Source organism: Zosterops lateralis, assembly GCF_965231275.1.
Source record: "Zosterops lateralis genome assembly, chromosome: 1".
Lineage (NCBI taxonomy): Eukaryota > Metazoa > Chordata > Aves > Passeriformes > Zosteropidae > Zosterops > Zosterops lateralis.
The window spans coordinates 44357501-44380755 of NC_139762.1; the positions used below are offsets into that span (position 1 = coordinate 44357501).

At 39.7% G+C, this 23255-nt stretch overlaps 1 protein-coding gene across 5 annotated transcripts in view; it reads left to right on the forward strand.

Moving 5' to 3' along the window:
* Nucleotides 1-4794: 4794 nt before the first annotated feature.
* Nucleotides 4795-23255, forward strand: part of ATP2C1 (ATPase secretory pathway Ca2+ transporting 1) — a 60609-nt gene continuing 42148 nt past the window's right edge. The window contains exons 1-2 of one of the 5 annotated variants that reach the window (XM_083874915.1): nucleotides 20386-20454; nucleotides 20948-21116. In XM_083874915.1, coding sequence (XP_083731041.1) covers nucleotides 21111-21116 — 6 coding nt within the window. In that variant the 5' untranslated portion in view covers nucleotides 20386-20454; nucleotides 20948-21110. Of the gene's footprint in view, nucleotides 5026-20385; nucleotides 20455-20947; nucleotides 21195-23255 lie in introns of those variants that run through there. The other 4 variants (XM_083874916.1, XM_083874914.1, XM_083874913.1 and 1 more) reach the window with 4 other exon arrangements.

Genomic DNA, 23255 nt, shown 5'->3' on the forward strand with positions numbered 1-23255 from the left:
TTATGACCTCAAGGTTGGCTATTAAATGAATTAAGTTTCTGAAAGCAGTGCTGGGCTGATAGATCCATGTACACAGCCTGTGAGAGGCACATGAGCACAGTGTGTTCCACTGACAGCTGCCTCTCAGCCATGTGACACCTGATCACACACTCTGATTATGATCCATTGACTTCTGATGCATTCCTTTACTTGGGACAATGCAATGGGAGGAAACTGCTTTGGTCAAGGAAAATGCAGCAGGACATAGGCATAGAAATCTCAGCCTCTGTCTATCATCTTATCAACCTGTTCCTTCCTGTTCCTGCAAAACTGAACATTTGACATTATCTTCTGAGTGGGCAGGGTAAATTGGGTGAACATAAAGACCACATCCATGGAAAGAAGTTTTGAGAAATGGATGCTGGGTTTTGAGCTTTATTTTATAGCTGGTGTCTCTCTTTTCTAAGAGTGACATCATCTAGATTGAAGCCCTGGTACAGCAAAACTGGCTGCAGCCAGTTGTTCCTCATGACTTTGTACTCTTGGGAAATAAGGAAGAAAAGGCAGAAGCAAACTGCTTCATGCATGTTTGGGAGAGGTAGAAAAAAGTCTGAAAATAGTTCAGCATCTAGGAGGAATTATGGACCAGTTATCTGGTCCAACAGTTTCAAGTAAGCTGTTGGTAATCAGACTTGTAGTATATGTAGTTATTTGATGCATGTGTGAATGCCTCCACACAAGAGTGCTGTATTATATTTGAGAAGCATTCTGGAAATTTGGGCAAATTTTCTTGCAATAAAATGAAATATTTTTTGGCACTGCATCAGCAATGAATCTATATATTTAGGATTCAGTTTACTGGTGACATTTCTTTAACCATATCTTCTTTCTTTAAAAAGCACTTACTTTTACACAGAATTAATGATGCCATTTGCATATCCTTAGATTTTTTTAATAATAACAGCTTATAATTGAACAGAATTATAGAATAGCTGAGGTTGGAAGGGACTCTTGGAGATCATGCAGTACAATACCAGGCTCAAAGCAAAGTCAGAAAGAGCAGACTGCTCTGGACTGATAGCAAGGCTTTTGAACATGTCCAAAATTGAAGACTACACACTTTTTAGCAGTAGGTTTCAATACTTCATCACTATATCAGTGATGAAGAAAATCTCCCTGAGTCTGCCCTTCTCCAGACTAAATAGTCCATGTTCTCTCAGCTGCTCCTCCCACAGTAGATATTCCAGTCTGTTAATTATCTTCATGGCTCTTTTCTGGACATCCTCCAGTATAATCATGTCTTTTTTGGACTCGGGAGACTGTGACTGGACATGAAACTAAACTTGAAGCATTAAAATCCTAGAAAATCTAAATTAGTGATGCATATCAAAGAGTTTGCATAATTCAAAGCAAAAAAATAAATTAAAAAAATTAAAAAGGAACTGGATGGAGTTTTAACTAGAATTGAACTAATAAATCCTGTTCAAAAATACGGAAAATTAGATTAGTTGAAAATGTTGGACTAACAGCTCTGCTGGAGTTAGTATTATATATCAAAACAATGAGGTGAGGGGAGATGGGGAAAGAAGCAAATTCTTATTCTGACAGCACACAAAGCCAAATGCAATGCTTCCTTTATACATATAGGATATGTTTCAAGGACCCAAATATGATGGCTTCCTTGGGATAGAGGAGCTTTGCAATGAAAGGCTTTAGCGGGCAAAGGGGTCTGGCTGGGATGCCAATATGGCAGGAGAAGACAATTAAACAGCTCACTATGAACAAGAATTTCATGTTGCTGCCTGTCCTGCTGCCAGCAGATTGCACTGAGTAGTAGGACAAAGTCTGTGTTTGTTCACCAGCTCCTTAAATGTGTTTTCAGGGTGGGGACATTGTGCATATATGTGGTACCTGCATTTCTATAGATATACACATATACCTGTGTAGATGCATACATATCTCTGTTTTGGTGCAGTTTTGTTGGTTTTTTTCACTCAGTGGAAAGAATTATTTGCTACTTTTACACAGAATCTGGATGCTGTTTGTGGATTTTGGCTGCTAGCTATATATTTTATTACTGTCATTGGAGAAGCTTATAATACAGGGCAAGGGTTGTCTAAGTGCTGTGTGGGAGATGCTCAATTCACCTTGACCAATACCACAAGAATTAGTTGAGCAAATAGGTTAGTGCTATTCTTGTTGATACTGGACAATTGTTGGGCCAGAGCTGAGGAGATTCGTCTCTGTTGTTTGCTGTTTTCTGAGCACATAATAGATCATTATTTTAGTATAAATTTGATCCATTCCTAGGTAGAGTCAAAATGTTTAAATTTCTTCCATTTTCTTTTAAACACAGCATGGCATGAGAAGTGAGGGGATTTCTCTAATAAAAACACAGGGCACAAAAAGAAACTGTTCTTTCAGGTGTCAGAATTCATGTTTGGAAATTTTGTCACATTATTTTACACCAGAGAAAGGAGACTTTTTCACTAAAGCCCTTAAACTAAAACATTCTGACAGCTGATACTGTATGTTGAAAGCTTGTCTTTGCTTTCCTTGGCTCGTTACTCCTTTTCTTAACAGGGTGGAGGGAGGAAGAACATTTGTGATATGTACCCATTGACTTACTCTTGACAGTGCAAGTATTTCCTAGTTAAGAAATCTTTCTCTCTGCTTCAATAAAGACTTTAGGTGCTAACCAAGAAAATGTAGAATTCTGATATTTGCCAAGGTCACAGTATGGCTCAACCAGGTGATGTCCTACGCTCCTGAGGCTCCATCCATTCGGATTACTGCAGATATCTCCCTTTGTGCTCCCTAAGCACCCACATGCAGCATAGAAGATGTGACTGTACAAGTGCCTGTTAGGACAACCTGAAACAAACCTAGGGTGCTCCATTCCTTTGAAAGACCTTGGTCATGCACTTCAGAACTTCTCAAAGAAGCATCTTCAGCCTGGTATGATTTTGCAGGGAATGGCATAAACATAACACTGTGATTTTAGGTAAAAGTCTGAGCTAATACAAAACAAATATGTCCAAGTATATGTTCACTACAGCAAAGTGGAGCTCAGTGTTTTCCTCTGCTTGACTCTTTCATGCCTGTGGCTTGTGTTTTTGCTTTTACTATTCTTGCTCGTCTGCTTGTGGTGATCCTGTCTTTGCCGAGCAATTAAAATTCCCATGCTACGTGTCACTGATCTTCCTGACATCCCCTTGGCTTCACAGTAACGAGTGTACTTGGCAATTTACAGTGCTGACAACTCCAGTTTTCTTCCTCTGCTGCTCAGGTGGTCAGAGTCACACAAGTGCCAACAAATTTTATAAAGCACAGGAACAGTGTTTCTGACTCAGCAGGGCTTTGTACCAAAGTGAGGGCAGGAGAGGTATTGTGCCGAGAGCCCAAAATTGGCTGGCATCTCTCGATAGGAAGTGAAACAGGAAGATCACCTTGTAAGCAGGCTTGGTGCCATCCAAACAGATGGGCTGAAGTATAAGCAGCCAAACAGTCATTTAGGAACACAAAAAGGATTTGTTGAAGGCACATTTCCAAGCATGAAATGTCAGAATGGCTGCCTGTGTCAAGCATCAAACCTGAAGGGAGGGATATGTGCAAGGAGTGTGGGATGAGTTAACACTGAAAACAAACATGTAAATCTGTCTTGGATTCTTTCCTGAATCCATTGAAAGATTTTTTTTGTAGCTGTGAGACCTAGAAAGGAGGAATGGGAGAAGAGTCCTGCAAAGCAGTATTATTTCCCTGCCATATGGATCACTTTCCACAAACTGTGCTGACAAGGTAAAGAACTTATTTCTTTTGCCTCCCACAAATGTTGATGTGCAGGAGGCTCATAACATTCTCTGGCTGGTTAGTCTTTAGCAGCTGTATTTAATAGCTTCAGAAGAAATTCTGTAGTATTATCCTGAAGCTCTAAATAATAGAATCATAGAATGGCCTGTGTAGGGAGTGACCTTAAAATAATTTATTATGCATGGAAACATACCTTAAGAAAGACTAAAAAAACTTGGAGTTGATGGCTGTGGAGTTATAGCAGCGACTGAATTGCTTTACTGTAACAAGAATACAGGTCTGTGACTTCTCTGCATAGAAGGTCAACAACAAAAGAAAGAGGGGAACATCCGCCCAAAATTCCATAACTCTGAAACTCAAGAACTTAGGATGATAATTGATGGAAACGTGCTTTGCTGCTTTTCCATCCACTACAAAAGCCAGACAAACGCTTGTCTGCTGATCAAAGGTGCAAAGTAGAGAAAGGGTCATAAAGACAAATGTAATGACTTGAAAGGAAATGAGTTTGCAGGTAAGATTCAAGGCAAAGCCCCCAGTTGCAAGCTAAGCTTTATGTGAGCTTGCACTGTTATGCTCTGTAACTGGTGCCTTGCAGTTCCAGTTTAGAAAGCGGGGAATGAAAGAAAGCATTAATCTGACTGAAATCCACATAACAGGATTGTGTGTGAAACAAAAGTGAAACCAGACAGTGCAGTCGGTGAAATACAGCTTGAAGAGGAGGGGTGAATGTGCTGGAAACAGCAGTTTTCTAACCTCTTTACTGCAGCTGAACAAGCTTTAAGAGGCATCAGACATTAGGAGGGGTAGGCAAAATCAGGACCCAGTTACTGTTATTTGACTTTTTGCACCAGAATGTTCTTACCAGAAGTAGAGCTGTTCGAGCAGGCTGCCAGGGAAATGATTTGCATTTGGTAGAACTGCCCCTCAGTTCTTGCAGCTCACACTGCCCTTGTGGCACTTTAACACTAGTCATTTGTTGGAGGCTCTGCATTTGATGTTTTGATTTTCACCAGTTGTTCTGCAGAAAAGGATTGTGCAACAGCCGAGGACTACGAGTCTTTGGGAAGAGGCAGAAAACATGCATTTAGAACTCCAGACAGGGAAGCAGTAAGAGAAATTCCCTAAATTATGGATAATCTGCTGCATAAATCTGTCTTCTCCTGTTTTATAAAGCTTCCTATTCATGCAATTTGGAAACTTATATCGACAGCGAAAGCCAAGAGGATTCAAGAAAAGGTAAAATCAAATTAAAAAAAAGAACTACTTCAGTTGTAACCCTGGGGGTGACCTAGCTATAACTTAAAGGGGAGGATCACAATTTTAGCTGCACTGTTTTCTAAATGTCAGTACTTGTGAGTAATGGTTCTATTTAGGATTTTATGAGAGTACTGTGAATTTGAAAAAATTTGCTCCAAGAACAAATAGTTTTTGATTCTGAGGAAATTACTGGACACTTAAAGCATTTGGGGTCTGAGACCATGAAGCTTTAAGCAGTCATTACCTGCCTCTTGAGGATCACAGAGGCCCATATTTCACTGCTGTCATGAGTTGTTTCCAGTGTAATTCCAGTTCATCTTGAACCTCTCATCTCCATACTAGCTGTGTAAAAAAATTCTTAAACTTCCTTATATTCAAGATAGTCTTGAATCTGCTTGTTATGCTAAGGGGGGGTGGGGTATATTTGACAAAATTAATTTCTAAATAGGTATATAAAATAAATTAAAAACAAAGCAGACTTTCCCTCTTTTAACTCTTCTCTTAGCCATAGGCTTTAATGTTGTGCAGGTTTCTGTTCTCTAAGGGCTTTATCTTTGCTAAGAGATTTTCATTCTTCTGAGATCAGGTGTAGGTGCTGGTCAGTATTTGGGCCCTTTGTCATGTAAATCTGTGTTAAACAAAAGGTTGCTTTCTTGGCAGTACGATTTGTAACCTGATTTCTTAAATGTTTTGGTAGATCATGATTTCTTGACTTAAATGCAACACGAATATCCTTAGGAGAACTAAATTGTAATCTGAAGCTGTTGCTGTTTCACAAGGAAATGGAAGCTGTTTAACATGGGCGGGGGGAGAAGGGGTGAGTCTGGAATGAGGCCGTCTCTGATGAGTTACTGTTCCTTTTCATCCAATATGTGCTGGATATTAAGCTGTGTGATGAGCATTCAGAAGAACTCTGTAACAAGAGCTGAAATTCTGCATTCCTTCGAAACAGTTAAACTTCTTTGTTCTCTGTGTGCTAAATGATGCTGAATAGCATGCTTCTCCAAATCAGAGGTCACCAGGCAAAGAAAGACACATTCCTTTGCCGTGATATATTTTGGAAAAAAAAAGGACCAGGGCTGTAACTGGTAGGGGGCGGGTGGGAGGGAAATCTGCTTTTCCTGTTTTGGTACAGTAACGTTCATTATTTTCTTTCTTGCTCCTAATGTTTTTACAATGGCTAACAACTCAAGCACTACATGCTTAAAGAAACATCGTGTTCATTCTCCTTGGGTTTGTCAGATGTTGGCAGGGCTGATACTCACCACATAGTAACACTTGCTGCTTTGACTCTACAAACACAGAGTGCAGTTTTGCTCTGGAGGCTGCCCTGCATGGTGTTGAAAATAAGCTCTTTATTTCTGGGGATCACATTATTTTATTTAGCAGGGTAAGTCCTTGGGATGGTTTGCTTAATACTGACTGAATGTCTTTTAATAAATGTTATCAGTAGATAAATGCTTTCTCTTTGATTTTTTTGTTTGTTTTTTTTGTTTGTTTGTGTTTTTTTTTTTGTTTTCTCACTATTCACCCTTTTCTGATCTCAGTGGGCATTAAAGTTCCAGAGAGCTTAGCACATTCTAACTGTGCTATTGTCATGTTCTGCTCTGATAGATTGTGTCTGATGTACATAGTGGTGCTTGTCCAGTCACAGTGGCAAAAATCACAAGCAAAGGATGCGTGCAGGGCTAGTTGGCTAACAACTTTTGAGTTGTTCAAGATTTGTCCTGACAGCTGAACTTCAGAGGATGCACAGGCCAGTTAAGCTGTAACTTAAACATTCATTGGTGGAATTGAATGAGAGAATTAGAGATTGAATTAGAGAGCAACCTGTAACTTGATGCTAAATTTAATCATTCTGCTTGCATAAGGATGTGAATATCCTTAGTGCAATATACATCTGGCACTGCTGCTTCCACTGCTGGAAGAAATCCATTTAATCAAAACAAGCATTGATGTGGTTATTAGCATGTTAGTCTCGAGACACAAAGCTTTATCGATATAAAATGAACTGAATGTGGTGCTACTATTCATTCTCTTTACATTGCTTGATACTGTGCACTGAATGTAATGAGGCTTGTTGAAGAACTGCTGTTCACTCTGATGTTCCAGAAAAGTTATGCATCCTGGGAGACTTGTTCTCTGATCAAACATTTTAAATGAAATACAACATTAAAATAAGTGTAACGGCTACAATCTGAGGTTAGCTTTGCATGCTCACTTTAATGAGTTGCAATTTTCTCTGGAAACTGACAACTAAAAAATCCTGTTTACCAGTTGCTTAGAAACTGATCATCAGTAAGAGCATTAGACATCAAATATTTCAGTAAAAACTAAAGCAAGGAAATGCATGTGCATTGTTCAGAAAAGATAAATTCTGGAAAATACCATGGATTTCCATGAAGTCCAAGACATAAACAGATTATAAGAAGGACGTGCCTATAGATAAGAACATCCAGACTTACACTAAGAAGGATAAACTTGCTTGCTTCAGGTATACATTACAGTTTAAGAAGACTATTTCAATACTGGCAATGTATTAAATGTTTCCTTTCTTGGATCACCTTCTGGAATCATTCCTCACTGAACACACAGGCCCAGGAGCATGGACTTCAGGGAGTATGAGTATGATCCAATAATGGAATTCTTTATGATCTTTGAGATTTTTCTCTCATTTTTAATTCAAACTTGAATGTTTTAAAGCAAAGAAATTTGAAGGCTTTTTAACAAGCCTTATAGAAATTATATGAAAATGTGTTCTGTGGCTACATGGTAGAGTTTGTTTGAGAGCAAGTGACATTTTAACAACATAGTTGAGTTTAGGAGGTAATTCTGACTAAATGAGGCTTTTATCTAGACCTCTGTAACTCTTTCTTAGGGGAATATGTATTTTTTTTTAAAGAGCAATTCTTATCTAATTCTATACATTGAATTTTTCCATTAAAATCATTATGATTAAGTTCTTGGAAGGTATGAGGTTTTTAATATTAATTCAGTCTGTGTAAAGAAATGAAACATGCCACTTATTTTCTTGTCAAACATAAAAGGCCTATTATTTCAACATGTTTAAGCAGCCTCTCTGCTTAGATAAAAAAACAATAGAAGGCATGTATGTGGCTTATTAAATGGTGTTTATGCTGGCAGGATTATCTCCTTTCCTTGAAGTCATTTTTCAATCCATTTGGCAAAGCAAGAAATTATTTTCTTTTGCCTTTGTTGCTAGTTAAGAGTATATCTCATTAACATTTGAGGAAATTACTTTTCAAGAGTATTGTAAGGTTACCTCTTTCCAAAACACAGCCATAAAGCTTAGGCTTCCTGCTGAAAATTCCAGCTGGGCCCAGATAAAATCTTTTTCCTGGAAGAAACTACAGGATGCTTTTTTCATTCACAGTTTCCAAAGGGTATGTGGCCAATGCTAAAGGAAATGGAAGAACCATCATTTTGTTCTGAGAAACCACCATATTTCCTCCTGAATCCCAGCAGTAATAGACATGTACTACATCCTTTCTAGCCAATGCTTCTTTAGAATTATTTCTTAGCTACACACCAGCCACAAGATGAATGCTAAAATAATTTCTCTAGCTATTAGTTCATGCATAAGAGTGGTGCCATCAATGAGGTTCTATACAGGAGAATTAACAGATGGGTCCTTGTCCTTTAGGGAACCCACCAAGTGAGCTTTGGGGATTCAGAACTGAGGCAGCATGGAGTGATTTGTACATTGTGCTTGGCATTGAGAGTATGTTTCTTTAACAATTAACACATCTGCTTTGGCAGAACCCTTTTTAGCCTCTTTTCTGAAGGAAGTGAGCTGTATCTGTCCCCTTCCCCCAGTAACTGCAGAACTCATGGATAGAAAGTCTCAAAGATGTGAAACACCCACACGCTTAATGAAAATGAGGCTGGTTGGTAAGAGAGGAGGCATCCTACTAAAACTGCCTTTAAGAGCAGCATTACATCAAAGAGATCACGCAGGGGAGAACAATCAGCAGTACTTCGTGTACTGGAAAAGCTCCCATCAGTGTTTGCACCTCTCAAGTATTCAAAAGAATAATTCCCAAAGCCTACCCTGGAGAATGTAATTGAGAACATCCTTGACTCCTATCCCTGGTAGTGGCTAACTGCTGCAGCTCAGTCAATTTACAAATCAGTCAACTAGAGGATACCAGACTGCTGGAGACCAGGCAGGATGTTCTCCTGTTCATGAGAGAGCTATTGCCATTAAAACATATTTGTCTTTCTCAAGTTTTCCAATCAAATTAATTTAAAAAGCAGTGATTGAATTGAGAGTAGAGTTGGATAATAGCATCTATGCTGAGTGGCATTAAACAAGTCTTTCCTTCAAATCTCTGTTCTAACTGTGATGAGCAGGATTTGTAGGTCCTTCTAAGGTCTGAGTAGGAACAGAGGACAGATCCTCTTGTGAGGATGTCCTCCTAACAGAGTTTATCAGATGCTTGCTTGTTTAGTGCATTGTTCTTTTGTCTTATCTTTAGTTTTCCTCAAAAATGCCAGCTCTGTTCAAGTCAAGGTCTTATCTCAAAGTAAGTGAGGATTTAACACTATCTTTGAGGAAAAAGAGAGTGCTCACAAAGGATGGGTCTTAAATCAAGGCGAAAAAAGCTCACAGACTGCATGCAAATAGGATATAAGGTGCCATCTTTCAATCTGTATTTAACATCTGGAATAATTTATCTCTTGTCAGCCTATACTCTGAAATTGTGGTTAGAAATGCTTATAAAAGACTTGATACAGATGAAATAGAGGTTATAGTCCTTGTGCACAGTTTACCAGCTGGAAGTTCTCTGTTACATATACAGTCAAACTGAAATAAAGAAATAGTTCCTTACAGCTTTAAAATCTACATTAGTTGGATCAAATTAGCACGGTTCAACTTTGTCTGTAAATGTAGTTATTGTATTCCAAGCAACATTAATGTAACTGAATCTTACATATGTTTGACACACAGTTCCTGAAAGTACAAAACTACAGGCATTTAAAAGTACATATTTCATGTGACAATCTAAGACTTTTGCAAGAATCATCTCTTCCAAGGGGGAAAGGCTTCAGACATCTAGTTAGTTAGCCTGGAGAAGAGATACTGAGAAGCAGCTAAAGGGTCTGAAACAGGACATGACTTTATCTAGTAAAAGACCTGGCAGCTTTTGCTGAAATAGCTGTCACTTGATCTCTGCTCTGAGATGAACAATACCTCTCATTCCATACAGGTTAACCTCTAGTTAGAAGTGAGGCTGTCTCTTAGTGTGGAGAGAGGTCTCTCTCAGGAGAGATGGCATCTGTGGTTGTTAGTGTTGTAACAGTGATAATGCTTTTATTATGGCTGTGATAGTTCAAGTGCTACTGCTGGCTTACAAAAAAAGAAAAAAAAAAGGAAGAAAGGAGAGAGGCGCTCTGGCTTTGTTTTGCTTTTCTAAAGACTTCTATATCTAAAGGTGCATTTGGTGTAGGTGCCTCAGGTTTACAGAGGAAGTTCTCTATGAAATACATGGATATTTCAAATTACATAGTACTTCTCTACTAGAACAGCTAAGAAATCTGTATAGTTATTAAGAAAACGTTCATTGTAATAGCTTTATCATGTCTAATTAATTTCGTTTAACAGCAGTGGTATTTTTACATTTTGGTATGTAAATACTAATGTATATGTTAAATTTGAGATGATACTTTAAAAATGCTGCTTGCTTTGAATGACTAAGGCACTCTGATTTTTGTGGTTAAACAGAGGCTTGACTAATTTTTCTAATGAAACATTTTCCCTCATTTCTCTTATTTGTGTTCTGAAGCATAAAAAGCTCCGAGTGCTGTGTATCCCTGGGATGTGGTATCTCCAGAATCTAAAATACTTTGATTCTCTGGAACTGATGGATATTATGTTGTTTAATATTTTATACTTAAATCCATTGTGTCAAAACAATTGCTATGATCTAACTGTTCCTTGCAGTTCAAAAATTCATTTGGAACACTCTAAATCTTCTGATAGAGATTGGTATCTCAGGTATCTTCTTTGTCACATTAGTTCCTAAGCTCACTTAGATCAATATTTGAGAGACTACATCAGAACAAATCCCCACTCATCTGGCTGTGTGCTAGACTTTCTCTCTGTATGTAGTCATACAGAAATTCCTGTCAGGGCAGTATGAAGTTTTCAAGGATGTGCAGATTCTTTGTTTTTTACCCAAAGCAGATTTTCTACTTGAATTATAATCAGTGGCATCAAAGCTCGAATGTTTTGCCTCTTCAGATAAACATCTTTGTTGAGTCTCCATCTTATATTTCAATCACAGGCTGGGTCTCCACTGCTTTTTGTCAGACACGACCAGAAAATTTTTCAAGCATATGCCATGTCTATCTATACAGACACAGGTTTTGGTGTTACCATAAGATACCAGCAACCAATAAAAACTACTTGAAGAAACCACTAGGTTAAGTGAGGATCCTAGTCATAAGGCACTGAGCTTCTGCCTTTTTCACAAAAGCAAAAAGGAGCTGTTTTCCATGGAGAAATCATGGAGCTTATCTAGCTGCTGATGGACTGTGGCAGCTCTTGTCTAATGTTTTATTCAAATTCTTATTTTAATATGTTGAAAAAATATTATTCTAAATGGTCAAATGCTTATTTGTTTTTGAAGTCTAAGTTTGAGATTATCTTCTGAAGAAATCTTACACCACTGGCATTTTAGATAGGGTTGTAGTACATTTCCTGAAACAGTGTTTTTCATTTAGGTGCTTTTTGTGACATCGGTCAGATATGGCCAGGTTGGATGGGGCTCAGAGCAACCTGGTCTAGTGAAAGGTGTCCCTACCTATGGCAGGGAGGTTGGAGCTAGATGATGTTTAGGGTCCCTTCCAACCCAAACCATTCTGTGTTTCGACAATTCTTCACTTAGGCCAGTATCAAGACTGAAGGGTTGCTCTGACAGCTGTTGCTTGGGAAGGGATGAGAGTGGGGCAGGCTGTCTGCTACTTCTCAAATCTAGTGAATTGAAAAACCTTAACAGAATAGGCTGCGCAGTAGAAAGCTTATTCTCTCTTTAATCCTTAAACTCAACTTTTACAGCTTTATTTAAATAACTGGTAGAACAGTGCATGTAAACACAAGTATGTCAAGGATTGAAAACCAAGAGAAAAAATTTGAAAACTATGATATATTCAATTACTGAAGCTTTATTTGATTACAAATGAAACAAATTTTTGTAACTAAAAAAAAAAAAAATATAATCTGTCTTATCTCACTGTTTCCTCTCTTTTTCATATAAGAATATGTCTGTCAATACAGATAGATTGAATTTAATTTTTGGAGCCTTCATATTAGCATTTCTAATGTCATGGAAAGACAAGGAACCCAACAAAGCAACAAAGGTTAGGGAGCATTTAAAGTTCTGAGACTGTCAAAACAGATGCTTGCTTCCTGTTTTCATAACTGAATTTCCTCAGCTGTGCCCCATCAAATTAGCTTCTTGCACCATCAGATGTACCGAACATGTGCTACAGTTAAGAGGTACTGTGCTCATGTGCACTCAATAATACATATATTTATTTACATTTTTCCCCAGGAAATTAGACAGAAATATAGCAGTGCTACTTTTTAACCATATTTTTAAAAATCAGCAGAAACTGCTCAAGAGGCATTAAAAAGGGCTAGGTGAAAATGCTTTTGGGTGTTAGATATTCCAGGATTGTCAATCACGACCATTACAAAAATGAATTACCCTTTCAAATTCTGATTTCTATTCAGAGAAATTTCATTTGGCCTTTCTATTCAAGTTTTGAGGTTCATGCCTTCCAGATTTTCTATTCAACTAAAGGGATTAGAAGCTTTTTTCAGCATAGGCAAAGTTCTTTGATATAATGGCACCATTCCACAAACCAGCTTGTAATATCAAACAATACTATATTAAAGCCCAGGAACTACAAAAGCTTAAACACAGCAGTGTTATAGGCATCAGGCTTTGGGTTGTAACCTTCCTCTGGTATTCATGCCATGTCAAGCCTCTTTATGATATTTGCTTTGCATCCACAGGAAGTTTGTTATAGGCAGCTACAGCTGCCTATGCCCAGCCCTGAAGACAAAGCAGGGAACCTGAATTAGTAAAAGCAATCCTAATAATAGTGGGTGTCTTTCATAGTAACACATGGCATTTTCACTGAGGGCTAAAATTAAAAAAAAAAAAAAAAAAAAATTGCAATCATTTTATGTATAGGACTCAGAAGTGCTGGCATTAGTGCTTGAAACTTAAACCTGACCAAATTTCACATTGCTGCTCCTTCAGTTACAATGCTACAAAAGGCTCTGTGTTTGGGCAGGGCTCTTTTCACATGGAAGGACAGGATATCATGCCACAGCCATTTTAAAAGCTTGCTTGGAATTACTGTCACCACTGACTAGGCTACTTCAAAATCATTTAAATATATATTAAAAAAAAAGAGTTCTGTTTAAAGAGAAGTGCTTATGAAGCTTGCATGCCTGAAATAAATCTGAAACTCATCAGAAAATATTTCCTAAGAAATTCCCATTGGGATCAGAGGCCATTGTGTGCAGAATTGCAAAAATGAAATCACTTGATTTTTTCTTCAGTGTGGATGTACTTCTTTAGGTGGCCTAGGGCTTGGTGGAGGAAATGGTGGTATTCCTTTTGCTACAAACTGCAAAAGGAAATGCTGTTTAAGAGGTTTTGGCAAGTCTGAAAATGGACTTTATTTTTCCTTTATTTTACCAATTTTCAGTTTCTCTGCTACAGTTCTGCATTCTTTATGTTTTTGACCCTAGGAGCAGTATCTTGATTACACTTTGTAGGATGTAACAGTTCAATTGATGCAAAGCTTAATTTATTCAAACCTAGCTCTCTCTCTTTAGATATTGCAGTGAGGCTATGATTTCAGATAAAACAGACTTTATAAACAGGAAAAACTGCAACATCAAGGTTAGTTTATTCTACAGCCTTTATAATCTGTCCCTGGAAGTAAAAACCAGCCTCACTGTATATAAATGTTGAAGATGTGAGGCTGTAAACAACCAAGGATCAAGTTCTCAAAAAGGCAAAACAATTCGGAGTGAAAATTGTGGGAGAGATGAAAGATGAATTCTTAAAAGCACCTGGCTTACTGAAATCTGTATCTAATGAAGAAAATCCTCCAGGAGTCTTGTTTTGCAACTCCAAAAGAAGCAAAATCAAGATTTTGGTTCTCAATGCATACACATGTAAGTGCTTTCTGATTAATCCATGTTGCTACTACAATGTCAGAGGCTTCCAACAATTGCTTTGTTTTTTCCCTGGATGGATGATTTTCCACAGGTGAATGACTGATGAATCAGAAACATTTACATCTTGGTATCTTTTTATTTCTTCATATTAAATAAGTCATAGATACATGGCTGGATAGATTTATTATTAGGTATAATATAATATTAGATAAACTAATGATAAGCAGATTCAGGATTAAGTAAATCATAGATATAATAGGAATTATATAAATATAAAACATACAGTATATTTAATGTGATGTGATAGACATGTTCTCATGTATATTAATACAACCTAAGGTGATCTTCTGACCTTAAATTTATTATATGACATATGAAAGAAGTAGTATAGAAACCATACCTCTCATTAGGTATCAAAATATTCTGGTCAAGTTTTAAATAGTATATAGGAAATTCAGGGTTAAAATTTACTTTAAGCTGAACTTCAAATAGGAAACAAGATTTTTGCTGATTTATAACTACCAGTTTCTGTACTCTATTTATAGAGTTGTATCCTCAGAACTCCTCAACAGATCTGGATTAGGCTGGAGGCCCTCAAAGATGGAATGGGAACTGCCTAATTTTTTTTCCTGAATCAGAAATGTTGGGTTTTTTCTTCCTTCTGAATAGGCAGTTGTCATGCTGAATTGTACTGAATGTCCCCACTAGCCAGATGGTTGGGAGGAGGGCCTACAATAAGAGTTTCAACTCTTTAAATTAAATCCTCCTCTGGTGCTTCTTGGCTTGTTGCAGATGCACAGAACGCAGTTGACGTTAGCTGCTGAATTACTGGGAGACAGAGGGGCGCCTCCGGGCCCTTTTAACCTTCCCATTGCGACAGGCTGCTAGAATATACTCTCCCAATTCATATGATATAGCTGTAGGCTTTGTCCCTCCCATATCCACTCCTGTCACTTTCAGCTGGGGCTGTACCCAACCGTTGGTGTTGCATGAACTGAATATGTGATCTATTATTCAGTCAGGCTACTAAAGATGGTGACGTTGCTGGGTAATATTCTAGCACCTATTTTTAAGGCAGACAGGAGCCTTCTGTGAAATGTTAATTCCCTTGTGCTGAAGTTTGATATTCATTAGCAGTGGGGTATGGAAACACTCTTGAGTACTTGCTGCCACCTTCACTTTGCCCTAGCACAAGCTTGTGTGGTTGGATAGGGAATGAGGTCAGAACAACCTTGTTAAATTTGGGTATTTCTTTCTAAGTGTACTTTACAAAGTTTCTAAATGTTATACAACCTGTGTGTGCAGTTTTTATTCCTTCCCCTGCAGCCTTATTGTTAACTTTGACTAAGAAAGCATCTGAATACAGATTTAGTCTTTCAATTCATCAGTTGGGCCTATCTTAAAGTTAGGTGTCTTTAAGATAGAGCATGTAGTTGCAATAGAAGCATTAATTGCTTTTATCAGTAACCTTTACCAGCCTTAAAAATGTGACCTCAGACCACTCTTTTCAAAACATAAGGGAGGAAATAATCCTCTGTATATTTGATGCCATTTACATGAAAATTGTGGTAAAACTAAAAATAAAAAGGTCTATGTGCTCTCCTGTAAAACAAAAGTTTGTAACGAATTCCTCCCAACCTGAAAAGCTGCCACATGCTTTCACTTGATAACATTTTTTGGCTCTGAGTCTGAATAAAATTTCACAGCCCAACATATTATGCTTAACTTAAGTGTGTTATCAAACAAATCACCATATTCTTGCCAGGAGCTGAAACCGTCTAACTACGTAAACATCTGTTTATTAACTGTCAGCTCCTCACTGAGTATTACCTTTGCCCGGTTTTGCTCTCACCTATAGTCTTGAAGAAGAATTTCCAAGAGAGTCTTGGCAAGCTTACTTGTCTGTAATATATGCAGCATTCTTGAAATTCTTGGCACATTAACCTTGAATGAATTCAAATGAAAGTACTTTGCTATTGCGGTTTTTATTTGCTGTTTATAGTTTCATTGTTGAAATGTCTTTATTCACCACCACAGCTTGCTATACGTAACTGAAATAAATTAAAAGTAAATGGGGTGCCTTCTTTGCCATGTAATAAATTTCAGTAATCCTTCAGAAAGACATAAACCTTTACTAGGGAAGAGTTTTCCACCTTCTGCCGTATTCAGGCCACAACATGATGGTAGCTGCAGCTGGCAATGCAGAGGAGTGGAGTCTTTGTCCTGTAGCAGACATCCTAACAAGGCATTTTTCCTGCCTCAGCCAAGATTTCCAATAGTCACTTGCTTCACAGCATATTCCAATTATAGAGCACATGTTTCTTGGCTGTCTTTTACAGGCAATGTGAAACCAGATCTTTACTTCACAAAATGTCTATGGAAATGTGAAGCCTCCAGTAGATAGGATAGAGGCACTTGTTAGAGCTTCCACATTAGCAGTGAAACTTTTATTGGAGTCATTAGCTTTTAAAATAGTCACTGAGGGGAAAACAGAAACCACTGAAGAGCTCTGTGAGTCCTAAATAAAGGGAAGGGAAACCTCCCTGGAAAATGTGCAATTAGTATTTTTAACTATTTCAAAATAGTGCAGCTGAAGGAAAAAATAGCAGGTGAATACTGAATATGTGCATGAGATGGAAGGTATTAAAGAAGAAAAGTATGGAAGATGACATGCAGGTTTGAGATAAGTTGAGTCCTATGGTCAGAAAATGAATTAACTTTGTCTTTCCCTGAAGGATAGATTCAACCTGATTTTCTTCAATTCTCTGAGTATACATTCACAACAGTTCAAACTGATTAAAGATTTTAGTCCTGTCACTGCTCTACACTGCCTTCCTCCACTAGTTCTGAGAGTTCAGCAGTAGAGCCTTTTTTGAGGCAAGCTTTCTTCTCAGCCAGATCAGTCCTCCTGAGATGGGTTATCAAGAGAGGAGAATGTCAGGGCCAATGCAGAACTTGGCACAAGCAGAAGGGCAATCACAGAAGCCTGATTTTATGTCAACTTAAACTGCTGCGGTGCTGCACACCTTCTCTGAATGTAGATTATTGGTAGGGATGCTGCCTAGGGATGGGATGACATAGTTAAATTCAAGTGTTTTAAAAATCAGTGAAATATAATTTAAGACTCCCATAAACCAAAGTTCCTTAATTAGCATAATTGCACAGTGTCAAGACAGGGCTGAGCGAAGGTAATTTGAAAATGTAGTTATGTTTCTTACATCTTAACATGCTCAGAATTATAAAATTAAAGAGCACTTATTTCCTCTGGGAAAACTGTATCATTTTTCTTCTTTTAAACTTGAACTGATTTTATACACACACATACACACACACACACACACATACAGACATATACAAAAACATTTGAACTTTAGGTGGGTTTGCCTTGGGTTTTCCTCTGGAGAATTTGATTTGGAGATGAGGTGATTGCCTCTATCTCCTATCAGTTGAACAGCATGGATGGAAAGGATGTGGGGATGAAATTTGCAACACAGGCTTTACAAATGACATGCCATTTAAAGCATATAAATGAGGAACTCCAGTATCATCCCTCCCCTCTCCTGACTCTAGTCATACAAGAACTCTGTGGAGGGCTGTAAAAGCACTGGTGAGTTTTTGACTTCCAGATGAAAGACAACAAAAAATGTGATTAAATCAAATGGAAGTCTGTCTTACCAGAAACCATTTTTTTTTCTTTCATGAAAGCTAATTTATGCTCAGTGTATTGAGCAGTGTTTAAGTTATACCTAAAGCAAAGCAAGCAAGCAGTGGAGAAGCCTGTTTTGACAGAAGGATCATATATTAACCCTTTCTGACCCAAACTGAAGTGCTATAATTTTCAAGGATGGATATAGTCCTTGTATAATGCTGAAGTGGCACTTTCCAGCTGCCTGGCAGCATCACAGGCTGTAATATTGGCAGATGTACATGATGTGAAAGACACCACTTTTTTAGTTGTTGCTATAGAGTAGGACTTGCTTTTGACTTCTCTTCTGATGAGATACATGAACACAATGTTTCTTAGTGTGCAGACTTTGTCACAGATCTTTAGGTTTCAATTGTGAACACTCTCAGTAATGTTCAGGAACACCCAGTCTTTTCCCAAAAACTTTTCACAACCTAAAGAAGCCCAAACATGCTATGGATGTAAACAGTATTATGACCTACAGGCTTTGTTTTTTTCTCCATTAAATATTTACCTAAGTTTTCAATATTTAATGATAGAATATGATACTGAAAGCAAGACCTACCTGTTTTAGCAAAGTAACTAAATGTTTTTCTTGTTGGGTGGATCAGTTTTGTGTTGAAATTACAGCATTATAACTGTGAGCATGTCATGAGTATCTTGGAAGGGTTCTTAGTTTGCTTACATACAAGTTACCAAAGTACCATCTTGGAGGACAGTCACTGCTACTTGCAGTGGCATACTTCATGGAGGAACCATGGAGATACTCAGGTAATACGGCAACGAAATGGCACAAGTCAGAAATTATGTACTAGTTAATCTCAAACTATTAACCTGCCTGTTGTCATCTTGATTTCCTGAATGCAAATATCTGGAGCCTTTACTCCAGGGCAACTCTTCTAACTCTTCTTCACTTCTCAAAATACATTGACAAATCTGTATTACATCAGCACTCAAAGTTATCTTCAAAAGCTTCAGAAGCAGTAAGGATGCTCTCTAGCTTCAAAAGGCATACTATTATGGGTTGTGAGATTAATTTGAAATGTTAAAATTCGGTTCCGTTAAATGCTGCTTATGAACTGACAAAGACTGAGTTTGGTTTCTTCTGCTGCTTAGAAAAACAAAGCCAAGGTGACAGGTCGTTAATCATGAGATGTCAATGCAAGTGCTTTTTTCAGACCATGTTGTCACTGCTTCTTCAGAAATGGGATGTAAAGCCTGCAATTAGCACGTCTTCATTAGATTCTGACCTTGGAAGTTGAAAGGTTCTTGCTAGCAGTGTACATCATACTTTAAATTAATCATCTCAGTGGAAATTATTTTTACTTAAAAACTTCCCCAGCTGAAGAGCTCAGCATTGCAACTATAGGTTCAAATAATATTCCGTTGGTGTCTAGATGAACATAATTGTGTTGATAAAGCATTCCCCCCCCCCCCCCCCCCAGAATCCAACTAGTTATTAGGGTTGATGGTTCCATAATTGGTAGCTAAAACCTACCTTTAGAAGTAGTTACCTGATGTGCTTTAAGATTTTGTATTGAGTCGAATTATTTTCCTGCTAACATTTACAAGAATATGATAATGTGGTGGCGCAAAACCAACCAGGGCTGCCAGCCTAGCCTGGCTGTATTGTAACTCTAATAGGAGCTACCCAGGGCCTTAAGACGCCACTGGGGAGATGCCCAAAACTACGGGGGGGGGGCAGGGAAATCACTTTTAGGGTGATCAGGCATTCAAATAGGTTTCCAAGGGAGGGGGTGGAGTCACCAGCTCTGGAAGTGTTCAAGTGGCATCTGGATTTGGCATTGGGTGTTATGGTTTAGTGGTTTGGGAGTCTCAGTGGCAGCGCTGGGTGCACAGTTGAACTGGATCAGCTTAAAGGTCTTTCCCAGCCTTGATGATTCTGATTCTACTCCATGTGCTGACCCCGGTTTTCACGGGAGGGCAGCAGAGCCGCGCTCTGAGGCGGCGGCAATGGCGGGGCTGTTTTCCCACGCCAGGAGGGCGGGTTTGGCAGCCGGGGCTGGCGCCGGGCCCGGCGGGCCCAGGGCAGGGGCCGGGCCCCTCAGCTCAGCACAGCGCGGCCTCCCCGCTGCCCGCTCCCCGCACCGGCCGCTCAACGCCGCCCCCGGACCCGCCTTCTCGCGGCGCCCGCGGCTGCTGCCCGGCCAGGGCCGAGGTGGGCACCAGGCGGACGCCCCCATGGCTCCCCGCATGGGGCTGGGCGTTCACACGCGTTTATTTTCAACCGCGGCGCGGCCCGGCCCCCGCAGCCCGCGGAGCCGCCGGGCGGTGCGGGTGAAGCCGCCCGGCCCTGGGGGGGAACCGGGGCCGGCACCGCGCGGCGGCCGGTGGGGAGCGGGCGGGGGCGGGCAGCGGGCGTGTGTGTGTGTGGGCTCCGCCCGCCCTTCCGCCGCGGCGCCCCGCCCCGTCCGCCGCCTCTGCCCGCGGAAGTGAGCGGAGCGGGGATGCGGCCGCGCCGCCCCGGCGCTCCGAGGTGAGAGGCGCGGCCGGGCGGCGGGCCCGGGGCGGGGGCCGTGCCGGAGCCGCCGCTTGCGCCTCCGTGCGCCGCCTCGGCCGCCTCCCCGCGCTGCCCGCGGCCTGCGCTGCGCTGCGGGCGGGGCCGGGGGGCTGCGGGCTGGCGGAGCTTCGGGCAGGCGGCGCTTCCCTTTGCCGCTCCTGTGCCTCCCGCCTGGCGCCGAGGATGCGGGGTGCGGGCAGAGCGGGGAAGGGGGGGTTACGTGGGGTGAGGGTTTATTTTTAGGAACGGACGCCCCTCCCCGGGCGGGACGAGGCTGTTGGAGGCGCTGGTGGCGAGGGGCGCTGCTCCTCCGTGCTGCTGGAGCTGCTGGGCGGCTGATCCTAATCCCCATCCTCGGTGGGCTCTGACAGCTCTGCGGGCTCCCTGCGTGTGGTGTGCCGTTCTGCGCTGGGCAGCCTGTACTTTTTTTTTAAATTTTGGTTTTTTTAAATATTTTTTCCTCTTTTAGCGTTGGTTTCTCTTGCAGATGTTGCTGCAGGTGGGGGCAAAGGGAGCTCTGTGATTGCCTGGGATCTTGGGGCATTTCTCTCTTCGCCTTTCCGCTCCCGCTCCAGCGCTGCTGTTGCTAAAGACTTTTGTAACTATCGACTCAAGTACAATTTCGATGGAAAATGAAGGTAAAGGACTCATCAGAGTCACTGACTTCATTGGAGCTAAGAGGATTTTTGCATGCAATTTGGTGACAACTCCTACTGGTGCGTGTGTATGTTTTACCGTTCCAGGGGTTCGCAGGGTTGCTCTCGTGTGTTAATCTGGTGGTAGGGATTTTGATCTGCATTTCGAGGTTTAAGATTTATAGCCTCATCGCTTTCCTTTATTTGTGCTGCTGCTTGTTGAACTAATTGTCAGACAGACAGATTTTATTGTCTCTTGACAGATATTGAAAGCTTCTATTTATTGTGTGTTTTAGTGCTTCTTGTGTTTGGAATAAAATATTTTATTTAGACAGAAGCTTTTTTAGCATTAGTTGCTTGGTATTTGCTTAGATTATATGACTCTCTTAAATTTATATTTCAGGGGGAAATTAAAAGCATTAGTTGCATTTCACTTTGAAATATTTTGTGTATTTATGTGTTCTTGAAAATGACTCAAATTTGCTTTCTTGGACAGTATTTAATTAAAAAGTGACACTGAAGTTTTGAGTACTGAAAGGAGTAGCTCTATTATGCTTTCTCCTTCTTGTCTAGTGTGGCAATTACTTAACCTGGGGAATTATTTCATTTTTTTCCTGTTGGCCTTCATTTTATGCTCTGGGAACCTTGAAAGCCCCTTTGCATTGTGACAGTGACTGTGAACTTCACTGATTTTTTTTTTCCCCCTTTATGTTTGTTTCTCTTTCTGTTTGACTCTATATGTTGAAAATCTCTGAAATGTATTATTTTTATTACTATATTTTTTTAAAAAGAAGCATTGATTTCCTCCCCCCCGCCTTATGCCATCACTTTTCTTTGAAAATGGGTCGTGGTTTAGGTGGCTACTGGATTCCCTTTGCTATAAGTTGTTACATGACATTTTAGGTGCTCCTTTTCCTCCCACACCTGTCTGAAAAGAGGAGTGCTTTTTTAATTGTTTGACTTGAATGAAAAGCTGAATTGAGACTGATTGGTAGAACTAAGTTATTTTTTATGTTTGGATATTTTTCTGTTTTGAAATATGGTTGTCGTGGATGACTGAAAGTTGTGGTAGTTGTGAAGTCCAACCCAGGTTGAAAACTATGTAGGTTGCTGTCATCTGGCATTTCAGAACTTTCTTCTAACTTTAAAATCATGTTAGAATATTCTAAATTCTGTTGATCATGCCTCCAGCTGGATATTTGTAAAGAAGAGTGTGGACCTTGTAGGTAGCAGGAATTTTGAAGAGCACAGAGCACCTCTAGAAGATTGATCCGTGTTTTTAGAGGCAGGATAGCTGACAGAAGTGAGGTCAGTGCCTTTGCATTGCAGTCACTGTTGCAAGTAAAAGGGTTTTGAATGGGCAACGCCCAGGAGCAGGGGAAGGCAAGCAGAGATAATACCACTGAATAGAATTACACTTAAGGGAAAAAAAAAAGTATCTGTGTGCCAAAACCCAAATGGCAGAAAGATTTCTAATGTCTTGCTTATTTAGTAGTCCTGCTACCAAATAAATAGTATATCACAGATGTAATGTACAGCTGAGTTGTGTGTGATAGTGTGGCTCTGTTCTATTCTTCCAAATGCACGAAGATGGCATTTCTTATGAAATAAATAAACTTTGCATAAAAAATAGTAATATTTGTATGATAGAAATAATATTAAAAAATCTTTAGTTGGGAGAAAATACTTTGAAATATGATCAGATGCACATTTCAAAGGCAGAAATAAAGGCTGTAGCTTATTGAGGGTTTTCAAAATGGGGTAAGCTTATGGGGATAGGAGAAAATGATGTATGATAAAAAGACTGAAGTGGTTCTCTGAACACATGAATTACTTCTTCTCCACTATTTCTGCTCTCATATCCCTCCATCTCATAATTAATTGAGGCTCCAGATGGGCATGGATATTTACAACTGTGTACTGTCTGTTTTGGTGCTCTTGGTATTTCTGAGCTCTTCTTTTTTCTATCAGTGTGACATTTTGAGACAGCTAGACACCAACAGCTTTCATCTTGGAACTTTTCAGCACTCTTGACATTCCTTAATGTATTTTTTCCTGATGACAGCTGAATAATCTTTGTAATCTTGTAGAACAAGCATTTAGAATATTTTTAAACTTTTTTTTTTTTCCTTGTCTGTGTTT